This window comes from Emericellopsis cladophorae (genome assembly GCF_022114955.1).
Source record: "Emericellopsis cladophorae strain MUM 19.33 chromosome Unknown NODE_50_length_166691_cov_114_954254, whole genome shotgun sequence".
In the NCBI taxonomy this organism is placed as follows: Eukaryota; Fungi; Ascomycota; class Sordariomycetes; order Hypocreales; family Bionectriaceae; genus Emericellopsis; species Emericellopsis cladophorae.
In genome coordinates, this window is record NW_026250975.1 from 15067 (window position 1) to 29791 (window position 14725).

Below are 14725 nucleotides of genomic sequence, written 5' to 3' on the forward strand. Positions count from 1 at the left end.
TGTACGATTGCTGTGGGAGGGTTACTGTAATGAAGAGTAACTGCCATCTTGTTCAACAAACACAGATATACTTTATCTGCAGGCTGAGGCCAGAGTGCGTTTTCGGGTGGCAGAATACGTCGAAAGACGTGTGCCTCCACGGCCCGCGATTCAGGGGCGCTTGTTGGCAAGCTTAGCAAAGCAAACATAAACACGGTCGTATGAAGCAACAGACGGTGGTTGGTGATGCTGGTGCAAGAACCAAAAACAAGCGACCCAAATCTCAGGCAAGTCTGAGTCGATCATTACCTTAGAAGTCATCAAGATGGCTGATCAATATAATTACGTTATATTACAAGGTATCTACGAGAGTATAAATGTTTTCAACGGTTAGAATCCCTTCAGATAAGACGATCCAATATCCCAGCAACATCTTGACTCAATACCTGAAGACTATATAAAAGACTGAAGATTTAAAAGAAAAAAACTTATAAAGAATTTACGAAACCTTTCATAGACCTTGATTATCTTTAGACTCAATGCTATTTTTGTTCTAAATACAATAGTGTAGTATCAGAACTAAATACTCATCCGCTACCTAAAGCCACAGACTCCTACTTTTGAATAGACACTCGACTCTGTTGTTTCGCTGCAATGATCCATGCATTCGATCAAATTTCACGTCTGTAGTCAAGTATCTGTCGTTGGGTCACTTGGGTGAGTGATCGGAGAAAGGGATAGTAAGGGGCAATGTTGGAGTCAAGGTGTGGTTGTTTGTCTTGGTGCTCCGAGCTCACAGGGACTGGACTCTATCTATATCATTCACACAACGAGCGATGTCCAAAGTAAGGTGGGTAGCTTTACGATCGAGTCAAATCAATTCATTTTCCGCTAGAAGCCAAAGTGCATTACGAAAGAACCGGGTATCTATACCAAGATCAATACTCCAAATCCGCATCTTCCTCGTGCTCCCATTTCCGGTTGCCGAGCCTGCGCAACTTCTTGGGGCTGCCGCTGCTCGCGCCACCGGGTGCCCGCGAGTTGCTGTTGCTCAGATGCATCTTCTCCATCTTGCGGCCCAACTGAGCCACGCCCTCGCCCTTTGTCGGCAAGCCCTGGGGCGATGAAGCGCAGTCGCCTCGCTCTTCGAGTGGACGACGCTTGCTGGGGCTTCTGTTCGCCAGCTCGCGCTTCAGGATCACATTCTCTCGACGCAAACGCTCCAATTCTTCCTCGAGGCTCTCGACAAGTACGTTCTCCTTGTCATCCGCCTCGTCCGTGCCAAGTCCCCGCTCCAAAACATCCACTTTACGGTCCCAGTGCTCATCATTGCGCTCTTGCTCTAGCAAAAGCGAGGACTTGAACCTGGCTAGCTCAATCGCAAGCCTTTCCTCGAACTCTGTCGCACAGTCGTCCCTTATGGAAGCCTCAAGATCCAACATGCGGTCTTCCATCGACATAAGATGGGCCTCAGCCGTCATTCTTGCCTCAGTCTGGGCATCCACCTCTTCGCGCAAGTGGTCAATGTCGTCGCTCAGGCGCGCTATCTCTAGAGCAGCCAGCTCCATAGTCGCTCTCTCGTCAGATGAAGCAACCCTGTACGAGCCAGAGCTTCCGGGAGGCATGAAAGGTCGAGGATGATGTGTCTGGACTGGGCTAGGCGGCCTCCCCGCCATGGGGGGAGCATTGGCGAGAATAGTTGCCGTGATTGATGGGATGCGAGGCACTGTTACCTCCCGCGCAAGAGCGCTGTAGCGAAGAATCTGCGATGTGGCATTGAAGTCGCCCAGAGGATCGGCTGTGACGATCATGACTCCCCTTTGCGGGTTGCGTCGGGGACCCTGAGGCTGTGAACTGGAGGATGAGGAGGGGAACGAGTTGGAGAAGAGCAGCTCGGTCAGCTTACACTGTCTGTAAGGAACAATGTTGGGCTTGCTAGACGTTCCAACCTCGCTCTGCGTTTGCAGACACTGACCGAGATACATGAGACTCTCGTTGATCTTGCCAGCTTCCACCAGCGTAGCACCAGCAGTTTTAGCGTCGCGAGCACGCTCGCTACCAGCCAAGTCAACAATTGTCAGCTTGCTGCCGCCCCAGGAACCAGGGCGTCTGCTATGTGTTCTTTTCTTCACCTCAAAACAGAAGAACCCGTGACTGCGCGACGACGTACTATTGCTGCCTGTACCGGCAACTCGGCGTTCCTGGAGGCCAGCCTCCAGAACCATGATTGCCTCTCTGAAAGTTGTGCAAATCACTTTGCGCAGGCCGGCAACTACTTTACGATCAGGTGACATTTCGGTGGATTTGAATAGCAGCGGGCGGCGACGAATGTCTTTGGATGAGGCGTTCCGTGAGGGAGGCGACAGAAGGTCGTAGATGCGATCGTTGTGGACCTCGTACATGGACACGACAACCGCGTACTCTGCCGAAGCATCGCAGCACATATCAATGTTGCTGACATCGGGCGTCTGCGGTAGGGCAGAAGGCCGTTGTATGTTTCGTCTCGCAGGACCTGGCGACAGAGGATTGTGTGACTCGCCCTTTGATTCTGTTTTAGCAACTTTCTTGACACGGGATGCGTTGGTCAGGGCCATAAAGGGCTTGGTTTGTTGAATATTCGCCCGCTGGGACGAATGAATGGCAGGAGATAGGTGATCATCCCGAAAGCGAGACTATCGTTCTCGTGGATGCTTGGGGCTTGTTGGAGACTCGGGGAAACTGCAGGGAAGTCGTACAATCATGGGGGTCGCGGCGCGAGAACGAGACCCCGGCACATCGCCGCAAACGGCATCAATGAAGTTGGAGGCCGTCATCAATGTGGCTTCGGATGGGTCGCTCGCTTGAAGTGAGTCGGCGGCAGAGGCCAGGTGGAGACCTTCGAGCATGTTGAGGCCGATTGACCGGAAGAGGACGTCGAGAGTGAGCTGCGTCAAACCACGCTGGGTCTTGGAGCCGAGCATTGTGTGTGTTTTCCCTGAGCCTGTGACGCCGAGTGTGGCAATCATCGCGTCTGTGCCGTCGCCTCCATCCCGTGCCAACACACCTTCGACCATGGGAACAACTCCAGCAGAATGGAAAACATCGAGCTGACCGGCGTCAGGTTCAAAGACACGCGTAAAAGCGAACTTTTCAATGGCGCGTCTACGATCAGTCGGCGGGTTCAGTGTGATGTGCGTCACTCCAGTGGCCTCGCGCTGGACTTCCTCCTCTTTCGTTTCTGGTGCTTCGACAGTCAGGATGCGCTCGGAGGCGGGCGCACCAGGTGGGGAGGGTCGTAATCGAAGGTAGACCTCGAAGAGGTTGTGCGAGGTTCTTGACTCCATTTCGATGATTTGGCGGGCTGTCTTGATGCTGTCGCCTGTCGCTAAGGTAAGGACGTGCCTAAATACCAAATGGGTCTGCATTTGATCGAAGAACACCCCTGTTTACTCGGGGATTTCCAGAATTGTCCGCGCTGGCAGGGCAACCGCGTCGCGTCTCCACTTTACGCGCCTCAGCCTGGCTTGAGATAGGCTGATGCAACATGCGGCCTGGCTTCCATGACAAGATATCGTGAGTTACGAATGCACGACATACAGTCAGATGTCTGCTATCTATACGCGCTGGTGCCCCCGCATTTTGCTCAATAAGTGCGTAACGACGCAGGCACATCTGTTAGTTATCAACCTACTGGCATCTTCCTTGCTGTGTTCACTTCAGGGGCCCGATACACAGAACGTTGTGAGTCAGTTCTTGATGGACAGCAGTCAGACACATTGCAAATTACATGACACCTGGCTTATACCTTTCATTCGCTTACAATCTAGGCGAGAGGGCTGAGTTCATGTTAACAAGGTTGCAAATACCACAAGCCTGATGCCGCAAAGAGGGACCAGGCGAGGCACTCTGGGCTAGATACCAGACACAATTTGTTTTGGCATTTCCGCTCATCGTAGGCCACACTGCTGACAGCTTTTCATTTTCATACACGCACTTCAAACGTATAACATAGTACCGTGGCGCTGATTATGTTCACGACGAAGGCAACTCCAGGGTGGGTAATCTCCACAGGGCCGCAGGACCCTGAATTCCATCCATCCCTCTGCTGACAGGATTTTTTTTTGCATCAAGTTTGCAGAGCCGTGTCCCGCCATGTCAGCCTGGTTGGGCTAGATAGATAATCCGAGACGACCGCGAAGGTTATCTACGCGCATAAAATTCTGATTATCGCTACCACGGCACTCGCGACCTATGGTGGAAATGATAATAATCGTCGGTCTCGACCAAATGACGGAGCGTTATACCCGCCAGCCGTTCGTCATACTTGCAATCAAGTGAGAATGCCCCGCTACGACGACGGACCCATAGAGGGGACATCAGTCGACTCCAGTCTCCTGTTTGACGTCTAGGCTCGCCTCGCCCGATCCTCAAAATTACCTCGTTGAGCCTTGGGGTCTGCTCTGTCAAGATGCATTGAAAAGGACATAAAAGGGTCTGACCTAGCCAAACCCTCGCGATACTTTGTGCTGGTATTGCATCGCCCAAGCGTTGAACACGAAATCCTTCTCGACTAGGACAGTGCATGGTGAAGCTGCATGCCGGCCGCCAATCAAGTCGCATATGAAAAGGCGGTGACTCCCAAATCACGGCTCTTTGCATATGATGGTCCGAGAAGCCTCCAGATGGGAGTCATCAGCAGAAGAAACTGAAGGCACGATCAACCCCTCCTGCCTCACAGTCACAATCAGTATGCTTCGGTAGGGGCCTGCCCCACATACAAGCGCTGGAAAAAAGGTTCAGTCCACTGCGGTCTGTGTTAGAGTCATCGCAACCTGCCAATTGTAGCGCCCCAATGCTTCTCCACTCGGGACCAAAAAAAGTTATCATATAGAGAACTTCTGTCCACCTCGTCTCTGTCGCTCCCTGCTTCTCCTCCTCAAACCAAACACCCTACAAAAGACAACGAAGTCGACAAATTCCTCCCTAACTGCAGGAACATACCAGTTACCCAACTTTGTCGAGTCAAGATGCCTTCGGCCCTCGCTGAGCTGTAAACGCCCACTGCTGGCCCAGGTACGCTGGGCCGGCAGTCCAGCAGTTCATCGAGCAATTTCACCAGTGAACCCAAACGACAGAGTTGACAGACCCAGCTTGCCTCTCGCGCTGCAGCTTGGTCTGTGAATAGAACAATCAGCAAACACTACGATCACACTCAGGGCTACACGCCACACGCAATACCAACAATGCCCTCTCCAAAGACACCCAAAAGCCGCAAGGCCCCCCCTACCACTTCCATCAAGATTGGCAAAAAGGGACGACGCCGCTCCTCTACCGTCTCCGCCTCGACCTTTGACTTCTCCTCCTCCCTTTCGTCTGCAGACGACAACTATTCGGCCGTTGACGACATCAGCGACGACGAAGATGACGACGAGGAGGACGTGACAGCGGTCGAGGAGCGCGCAATGGTGGGCGAGACCACGTCCAGCCCTGGCGCTACTCGATCGCTTTTCGAGGATGACGGTTCCGATAACGACGGTGACGACGACGACTCCGACGACGAGGATGAGGAGGAGGCAGCGGAAGAAGACGAGGACGACGAAGGAGGCGCTGGCTTGATCCCCAGCAGTGACGAGAGCTGGGAAGGCCTCAGCCCCACCCAGCATGAAGAGATCCAACAGGAGGAGGAGGAGGAGTCCAAGTGGCCTATCCGTAAGAAGTCGGTTCACTGGGCCTCGGAGGAAGAGGACTCGTCTGACAACGACGGGGCTAATGAGGACTTTTTCCCTGACATCTTTGTGCTTCAATCTGAGTTGGACCGCAACTTCCGCCGCCGTATCGAGGATGAAGAGAACAGCGGCTCCGATTACACCGACCTCGACTATGATCAATACGAGGAGGTGATGTTCCAGAGGATCGCAGACAGGCACGCCACACCCCGGACGCCTCAAGAAGAGTTGCAGCCTGCCTTCGAGCCAACGACCTGCGAGACAATCCCCGAAAGCGAAGAGTTCATTGAAGGATACAACTACGATGATGACGGCTCCACAACCGAAGAGGAGGATTTTGAAGTGCGTCCTCGTGCCGCGGCCGCAGCTCTCCATGACCGTTCCGACGATGATACTTCCGATGACGAGCAGCCCGCGCGTCGCAGCAAGGGTGAGCCTCTTTCGTCGCGTTTCAACCTTCAGAAGTACAGAAAGAAGCCAATTGCTCTGTACAACCATGAGACAAAGCGCATGATGATCTTCACACCTGACCGACATCACGAGCTGGGCCATATTCCACACAACCCCTTCCTGCAGCCCATGCTGCCAGACTCGCCCCTCGAATTGAACATGGACTTCAGCCAGTATCCGCTCGATCTCGGCAACGACGCCACTGCTAACGGCGATCTGCAATTGTATGGGCAATTATTCCCCATGCCCGTCTCGGAGCAGGAATCCGAGACCAATGTCATGGATGATCAGGCTTCGTCAGATCTAGACGGCCAGGAGGGCGACGGATTTGCATTCGAAAGCTACATCAATCTCAGCGAGGACTCCTCGGATGAAGAAGGGGATGGTCAAGATGCTACGACGCCCAGTCGGCCCGTGACCGCGCACAGCGACGCCAATCTGTCCCACATCAACTCACGCAATGTTGGCGCCTTCCGTCAACACCAAGCCAACGCTCAGCTCATGGGCACCGGTGCCACGCATGACTCCATCGCCTTCAGTGGCCCCCTGAACAGCACCACCATCCGTGGCATCAAGTCGGACCGCTTCGATACTGCCGCCGCTCCGTTGACACCAGCACGTCGTCACAAGAGGCAGTCAAGCGATATGATGCGCAGCCCCCTGGATGCCGTCTCACAGAAGCGCAAGGCTTCGGGCGAGGCGGAAAGCTTCACCAGTCACAAGAAGCAGAAGAGCATCTCTTCCGAGGTGGCTGGCTTGCAGCTTTAATGACACGACCCTCGACGAGGAGTGTCCCCCACATTACGAACAAGGACGGCATAGTTGGAGCTATCCCTGGCCTTGCTAATGTTGCGAGATCAACATTGTTTTCCTTTGTCTTTCTTAATCTGGGCGCAGGAATAGACTTGAATCCTGAGGTACCTAGCGTTACTAACACCCAAGGCGCGACGGCGTCTGTCAATTCACTCTCAAGCGGAGGCGTTCTTAGCAGCGGGGCAATCAAAAAGTTTCTTGAATATCAATTGCGCATACTGTGAAAGCCACCTAATGTGAAGTGTCAGGTTTGGATATCAGCCAACAGCAGATCAATAACGGCACACCGGTGCTTCGCCACGTTGAAACCCACCATGACCGGACGGGTGTTCGTTGGAGGTGTGTAAAATACATGAGCAGACAGTGTGATACAATCTTATGGCTTCATCGGCCGTGGGGCGACTCAGATCCAGCCATTCTGATCGACCACTGAGCGGGTAGTAGATAGTATGAATTACAACTTCGTTCACGGCCGAGGAGGTGCAGTTTCAGTTATGTATCGATATCTCGGTCTAGGGGTTAGCTGATAACAAGCAAAGCAACGCGCCTAGCGACGTGCTTTGGAATATCGCGCCAACGATTCCGAGCCCTACCGACTTCATTTACTTCCTGAAAAAGGGTGGTTGCGGCAATTCAAATATCTCTCCTGGGCTGAACAAGCCAGACTTCGGGACAAGTTCTGCCGAAGGCTTCGGTCGCTGCTAAATCTGGCTTCTTGTTAAAGCATGCTCGACTAGCAGCGCTTTCCGTCCGCTCTTGCCCTCTTCAGGGGCGATGTGCCGTACCTACCTCAAGAAGCCCGCGAAACCGGCCTGTCTCTGGACAAGAGCTCTTCAGAACAGGTAAATGCCCCTCTGTACATAGATACGATGACGGGGGAGGAAGGAGCCAGCTTTTTCTGAAGCTGTCTCCCAACTAGGGCGTCAATTACTGGCCAGGACATAAGAGCATCTCCATTTCCCTCAATTATAGCCAATCGCCGGATGAGGAAGCCCTCTAAAACTACAATTTCCGTATGGTCATCTTAGATGGAGGGCTCCGCACACAGGCTTTGAATTTTTATACTGATCACGATGTGGTTCTCTGACATTGAATAATATATCCGCTCGTTTATTTTGCTTCTGAAAGACTGCTAAAAACATACGAATCAATGTCTTACTTGCTCAAGCTGTGCTTGCATGTGGTGGTGTTCTTAAAGAGGTTGAACAATCGGCAACTAGCCTGCGTTTAGCCAAAGATGCTGAGGACATTGCCACTGATATGGACACTGGCTATATCTTTGCATTACCGAGCATGAATGCAAACTCCCATTTGCCTCATGCAGATGTAGTCTTGCCCTCGCCAAGTCATGGTGAAATCCAATGTACCGAGACCTGCACATCGAAATTAAGGCCTCCTGCGCAAGCATCATTGAGCGAGTCGCCCGATATGTGCGCTTCTAGTGACATTCGACTCGCTCAAAGTACTGTCGCTTGCTCTTGAAATTCTTGTTGTCGGTTGCCCGAGGTCTAGTACTTTGTGTCGTACAACTGTTACTCATTACTGAAGAATAGGTCACGATAGATGCGACCAACCCTAGTCAGTGAGCAAACGGCGGAGAAAGAAAATTTAAACCCAATATGCAAGACACACGCCTCTGACTGACATTGAATTATCTATGTGTGCTAAATCCCGGCGAATGATGCAATACCTTACAGGACATGCTTTTCTAAAGCATGTGGCAGGACTGATCGTGATAATCGATGAGTTGCTCTTTCCATCTGACCTCTGCCCAGTCTTTCGGATTTCAGAATGTATTTTAGTACCTGTCCACTATAATGATCGTTCCTTCTGTTTTTGTGAATATCATAACGAGAAAACCTTTCGGCTTGGGAGGCTGGCTGCACCTACACTCGCTTTAAACATCGCAGAAGGCCTTGAATATAAGCTTATCTAAAGTAGAAAAGAAGCCCCGCCGACTGAGGTGAAGGATGCTTTCTTTCTAGTTCTCACGCTCCTTCCCGTCCCGCTCAATCATGCGAACAACAGATGAAGGCTGGAGAGTCTTCGGGCCGAAAATATTTGTCAAGAGCACAAAATGAATATAAGAGCAGTTGAGTAACTCTGTGTAATAATCATAATTGTTTGAACTTTCTCCAATATTTGTCTCTCCACCACCTAGTTGTCGTCACCTAGGCAATGCAATGGCTGCAGAGGCTAGGGGGATATGAAGTCGAGGTAATAGAGGTAGATTTAAGTGACATCTCTTAGGGTTACTAGCTTCCAGCTATTTTCGTGGGCTCCTTAGTGCTTTATTATTATGCTCCTTGTCACTTGAGTCCTTGGAAACTCCTCTAAGATAGAGACTTATTACTTCTTACCGCTTAATGTTAATACCTAGTGAATATATAGATTTAATCCAATTACGACATTAGGGCAATACTATATAAGTGACTTTGCTTAATACTTATGCTCTCTGTACTAATGTTCGTCTAATGTGAACTACTTCTGTGGGTACGAAAGAGCTCGAGTCGGTGCCGGCCTTTGAGGTTAGAAACAATTATTTCTGGTCTTTAAAGATATGGTCTCGTGGCGCAAGTGAGTAAAGCTCTTCTCAACATCAAAGCATAAAGCTAACCCCCCCAACGTGGCCGCGCGTCAGTTTCCGGTATAGGACTTGCATACTGAAGGTTCCAGGTTCGAGTCCTGGCGGGATCGTGCTATTTTTTTTATAGTGACATTCCAATTTCACTAGAAACCGAAGTAGAAAATTTTATAAGTATCTAATTAAATACCTCTATCATAACAAGTTTTTATTATTTACTCTTTAGACTCAAGTAGATAAGTGAATCACTGTCTGATTAGTGTTGGAGTGTTGAAGGCTGATAATGGCCGATGCTGCTCCTTGCCAATTGTGACAACCGTGGGGTCGCGCCTTGCGCCCCGACAAATGCATGCCCCCGGTCGCGGACGCAACCCCGATTGCCCGTGCCTTCCGGAAGCGCCGACTCAGCCCAGCTGACGTTGCGGCAAGCGCAACAGGTGTTGTCACGGACTGTCATGTCGCCTCACGCCGTTCCGCGACCTGTATTGTTTTGATCATTACCATCCTAGTCTTCCTACGCACACACAAAGAAGAGAGAGCCTGCACTTGGGTTTCTCGCTTTAATATCTTCAGCTCCAGCATCAGTGCAGCTGGCCAGTTGATCAGTGGCACTGTCACCGCCCGTCGTCATCGAGGTGACCCACAGTCCGACCACCGCCTGACTCTCTCCCTTTCTTCTGCATCCCCGGCATCGCACCTACATAATACCTCGAGTGAAAAAAAAAAAACCCCGTCAACATGACTTGGGAACTCACCAAGCGTCGCATTGAGCGCACCGTCAACCAGAAGTTCATCTTTGGCAGAATTGTACGTCCCTTCCGTTGGTGCTACCACCGCGATCGCTCGATTGCCACTCCACCCGGCGAATCCTTATCACTAACTTCAAATTTCTCCAACAGCCTCTCCTTCACACCATTATACTTTTCATCGAAATGGCTCTCGTCGCTCGCCTGACGGCCAGGTACAATGCCTACTACGATGAACGGCCCGTGATGACTATGATGGTCACGAACGCCATTCTCGGTGGCATTGCAGACACGGTCGCTCAAACCATCACATCCTACACCTTACGCGCCAACCAAAAGTTGGATGGCATCTCGAAGCGCGACGACATCTCAATCGAAATTTCCGATCTCGACCGCAAAGCCTCCTACTACGAGAAAGAATTCCTCCCTGGCCAGCAACCCCCCCCGCCATTCGACTTTGAGCGTCTGACGCGTTTCATGGCGTACGGTTTTTGCATGGCCCCGGTCCAGTTCAAATGGTTCCAGTTCCTGGGCCGCGTCTTCCCGATCAGCAAGACCAGTGCTTTCGGGCCAGCGATGAAGCGCGTCGCATTCGACCAGCTCATCTTCGCCCCGGCCGGTCTGCTGGTGTTCTTCACCACAATGACGGTCGCCGAGGGAGGTGGCCGTCGCGCGATCAGCCAGAAGTTGCGCGACATGTACATCCCCACTCTCAAGGCCAACTACATTGTGTGGCCGGCTGTGCAGATTGTCAACTTTCGTTTGATGCCTGTGCAGTTCCAACTGCCATTCGTCTCGACCGTTGGTATTGCCTGGACTGCCTACCTTTCGCTGTCGAATAGCTCGGACTAAGGTCGGTAAGGCTGGAAGACGGAAACTCTACATTTGCGTGCTGGGCTGTTTTTTTGGCGTTGATCAAATTATGACTTCACTCCGTATCCCCTTTTATATGGCGTTGGTAGCCCTAGACGGCAATTGATTTTTTTTTTGTATGTACAAGTGCACAGTCCCGATGCAAGCTCGTGCTCGGCTAGAATAGGAGCTCCTGTCAACAAGTAGCCAGAAACCGGGTAGATTTGTATTAAGCCAATGAAACTTGCTATTTCCTCGACCCAGAGTGCATAATATTGATAAGCTACCTTGGAGAGGTAAGGTATGCCACAAGGTGCGCCTTATGGACGTCACCCTCGACCCCACCATGCGTGGCTTCACCACCCGCCCGTAGCTTCCATAGCTGCGCTCTTTTCTCCGTCACCACACAACCATCACCAACACTGACCAATCCATACAGAAACATTTCAAAATGTCTCTCTCCAGCAAGCTCTCCATCACTGACGTCGACGTCAAGGGCAAGCGCGTGCTCATTCGTGTGAGTTCTTCTTCTGGTTGCCCCGCCATGGAGGGGTAGTCTGGGAACGCGTTTCTAACGGCATCTAGGTCGACTTCAATGTGCCTCTCGACGAGAACAAGAAGATCACCAACAACCAGCGCATTGTTGGAGCTCTTCCCACGATCAAGTATGCCGTCGACAATGGCGCCAAGGCCGTAGTCCTCATGTCCCACCTCGGCCGGCCCAATGGCGCCGTCAACGAAAAATACTCGCTCAAGCCTGTCGTGCCCGAGCTCGAGAAGCTCCTGGGAAAGAGCGTGACCTTTGCCCCCGACTGTGTCGGAAGCGAGGTTGAGCAGATTGTCAACAAGGCCGAGGGTGGCCAGGTTGTCCTGCTCGAGAACCTGCGCTTCCACATTGAGGAGGAGGGCAGCGCCAAGGACAAGGAGGGCAACAAGACCAAGGCGGACAAGGCCAAGGTTGAGGAGTTCCGCAAGGGCCTCACTGGTCTGGGTGATATCTACATCAACGATGCCTTTGGCACCGCCCACCGTGCTCACTCGTCCATGGTCGGCGTTGACCTGTCCCAGAAGGCCGCTGGTTTCCTCATGAAGAAGGAGCTGGACTACTTTGCCCAGGCTCTCGAGGCCCCTCAGCGTCCCTTCCTTGCCATCCTCGGCGGCGCCAAGGTGTCGGACAAGATCCAGCTGATTGACAACCTGCTGGACAAGGTCAACACGCTCATCATCTGCGGCGGCATGGCCTTTACAATCAAGAAGACCCTCTACGATGTGGCCATTGGCGACTCGCTCTTTGACGAGGCCGGCTCCAAGCTCGTGGAGGGACTGAGGAACAAGGCTCAGGAGAAGGGTGTCAAGATTGTCCTGCCTTCGGACTACATCACGGCGGACAAGTTCGCCAAGGACGCTCAGGTTGGCAAAGCATCTGATAAGGAGGGCATCCCCGAAGGTTGGATGGGTCTGGACTGCGGCGAGGAGTCGATCAAGTCGTTCAAGGAGGTCATTGGCGAGGCCAAGACCATTCTCTGGAACGGTCCTGCCGGCGTCTTTGAGTTTGACAACTTTGCCAACGGCACCAAGGCCATGCTCGACGCTGTCGTCGACGGTGCCCAGAACCAGGGCAAGATTGTCATTATCGGTGGCGGTGACACCGCTACTGTGGCCGCCAAGTATGGCGTCGAGGACAAGCTGAGCCACGTTTCTACTGGCGGCGGTGCCTCGCTGGAGCTGCTCGAGGGCAAGGAGCTGCCCGGCGTCACGGCTCTGTCGAGTAAGTAGACGGACAGAGGGATATATATCAGTAAAAAGAACGTTGTTGACGGGATAGGCCGAAGGAGATCATCTAGTTTGTGACCTAGGAACAATAGAATCCCCTTTGTATCGTCGTAACTCATGTCATGATTGTGCTTGTCTATTTCCGCTTGCCAGCCTCGACCTTTTGTAGCTCGGCCCTGTGGATGCGTGTTAGTACTTCGAATTCGTCCTGGGCGTCAAAACGTACTTGAGCTGCTGCGAGAAATCGTCGCTCGTGTCGTCATCGTCCCAGCTCTCCTCCCACAAGTGCTTGCTCGACTCGCCCTGTGCTGCGGCCTCGGTCTCGTTCTCTGGCCAGTCTGAGGAAGTCAGCGTGAGCTCGTTTCAACGGACAGATGCGGCACGCACCTTCCACAGGAAAGTCCTCGAACTCGTCGTCCTCGCCAAGCGCTGCGGGTTTGGCGGTCTTGGTCTCTTCGGGCTTTTGCTCGGCGGCAGTAGGTGTCTCTGTGGGCTTGTCGGCGGCCATGGTTGCGGTGTGTGGTGTGCGATGTGAGTTGGTGCTGGCGATGGCGTCGCGTTGATGATGATGGAAGCTTGGTTGCCTGTGGAAGAGAGAAGGTCATGGTGGGGCAGTCGGTCTGTCCTACCCGGATCCATGTGTGGCTGGTGTGCGCTGTGGCTGCTTTCGCCGGACCGACGTCATTGGTGCAGAAGTCGCGTTCAGATCAGGATCTTGACCACGAGACGATCATGAGCTGCTGCGACGAGGGACGGCCGGGCACGGTGAGCCCATTTTCTCCTCTTCGTCTCACGCATCTGCAGCTCCGCACCAAACAACAGAAACCCTTGCCATGGACGTGTTGCTCTCCATCCCGCTCATCTCAGCGGTGCTGACACCGTCGCTGTCTACATCTGTCAACATCCTCTTCTTCTATGCGACGTGGTCGGCCCTGGTGCTGAGCCACAAGCCCGAGGCGATCCATGCCACGTCTCTGCTCGTCTTGCGAGTGATATTCTGGCTTGCGCCGTCCTTATTGTTCCTCGCTTTCGACTTTGGCATACCGAGCGTGGCGGGGAGCATCAAGTTTGATGGCGCCAAACGGCTTCCGCGCAGGCCCCTGAAGCTAATTGGGCTCGCCACGTTTAACATGCTGCTCGTCGTGGCCGTAGAAGCCGGCGTGAGCTGGTTGTACACACTTGCGACAGGAAATACGCTGTACAAGGTATCAACGACGCTGCCGCTGCCGTGGCAGATGTTTAAGCAAACGGCCATTCTGTTCACGGCGCGGGAGATGCTCACATACTACATTCACCGGTATCTGCTGCACGAGGGGGCTTTAGTGCCGCTCCTAACGAGGCTGCATACTTCGTACTCGCACGGGGAGCCGGTTTGCGCGCTGCAGCTCTACGCGGATCACCCTCTTCCGCTGGTCATCTACCACCTCGTGCCGGTCCTGCTTCCTGCATTCTTGCTCCACCCGCATCTGCTCACGTATCTGGCCTTCACGCTGCTCACGACCATTGAGGGTACTCTTGTCACGTCCGGGTACAGCATCGTCCCCGGTATCTTCCTGGGTGGCATTGCCCGCCGCACCGCCAGGCATTACGCCAGCAGGGGCACGGCAAACTACGGGGCGTGGGGAATTCTCGACTGGGCGCATGGCACAAGCAAGGGCAAGGACGTCATGGACGACGCTCAGGACGAGGCCGACAAGCACAACCTAAAGGAGCGTTCGTCTGCCAAGCTGAACGATGGCGCGGGGATGGTGCAAGATGGCGTCGACACGTTGCGGAGGAGCACCCGGAAGAGGACCCCCAAGAAGAACTAATACTGTATGTCT

The 14725-nt window shown here is 53.0% G+C and overlaps 6 protein-coding genes across 6 annotated transcripts; 4 read left to right on the forward strand and 2 right to left on the reverse strand.

Annotated features, from left to right (window-relative positions):
• Nucleotides 1–917: 917 nt before the first annotated feature.
• J7T54_007740 (Kinesin-like motor protein-like protein) lies at nt 918–3302 on the reverse strand (the record flags this gene model as incomplete). The annotated part of the gene is made up of 3 exons (XM_051508836.1): nt 918–2034; nt 2272–2519; nt 2715–3302. The coding sequence occupies 3 exons, from the start codon at nt 3300–3302 to the stop codon at nt 918–920; spliced, it is 1953 nt and encodes a 650-aa protein (XP_051360069.1).
• A 1899-nt stretch (nt 3303–5201) lies between these two features.
• On the forward strand, nt 5202–6902 carry J7T54_007741 (uncharacterized protein; the record flags this gene model as incomplete). Its single annotated transcript, XM_051508837.1, has 1 exon — nt 5202–6902. The coding sequence occupies one exon, from the start codon at nt 5202–5204 to the stop codon at nt 6900–6902; it is 1701 nt and encodes a 566-aa protein (XP_051360070.1).
• Nucleotides 6903–10269: 3367 nt separating this feature from the next.
• J7T54_007742 (uncharacterized protein) lies at nt 10270–11129 on the forward strand (the record flags this gene model as incomplete). Its single annotated transcript, XM_051508838.1, has 2 exons — nt 10270–10338; nt 10431–11129. The coding sequence occupies 2 exons, from the start codon at nt 10270–10272 to the stop codon at nt 11127–11129; spliced, it is 768 nt and encodes a 255-aa protein (XP_051360071.1).
• A 451-nt stretch (nt 11130–11580) lies between these two features.
• On the forward strand, nt 11581–12905 carry J7T54_007743 (Phosphoglycerate kinase-like protein; the record flags this gene model as incomplete). The annotated part of the gene is made up of 2 exons (XM_051508839.1): nt 11581–11646; nt 11715–12905. The coding sequence occupies 2 exons, from the start codon at nt 11581–11583 to the stop codon at nt 12903–12905; spliced, it is 1257 nt and encodes a 418-aa protein (XP_051360072.1).
• A 133-nt stretch (nt 12906–13038) lies between these two features.
• Nucleotides 13039–13410, reverse strand: J7T54_007744 (putative 26S proteasome complex subunit sem-like protein; the record flags this gene model as incomplete). Its single annotated transcript, XM_051508840.1, has 3 exons — nt 13039–13078; nt 13129–13240; nt 13290–13410. 3 exons carry the CDS (start codon nt 13408–13410, stop codon nt 13039–13041), a joined length of 273 nt encoding a protein of 90 aa, XP_051360073.1.
• Nucleotides 13411–13735: 325 nt separating this feature from the next.
• On the forward strand, nt 13736–14713 carry J7T54_007745 (Methylsterol monooxygenase-like protein; the record flags this gene model as incomplete). Its single annotated transcript, XM_051508842.1, has 1 exon — nt 13736–14713. One exon carries the CDS (start codon nt 13736–13738, stop codon nt 14711–14713), a length of 978 nt encoding a protein of 325 aa, XP_051360074.1.
• Nucleotides 14714–14725: the final 12 nt, after the last annotated feature.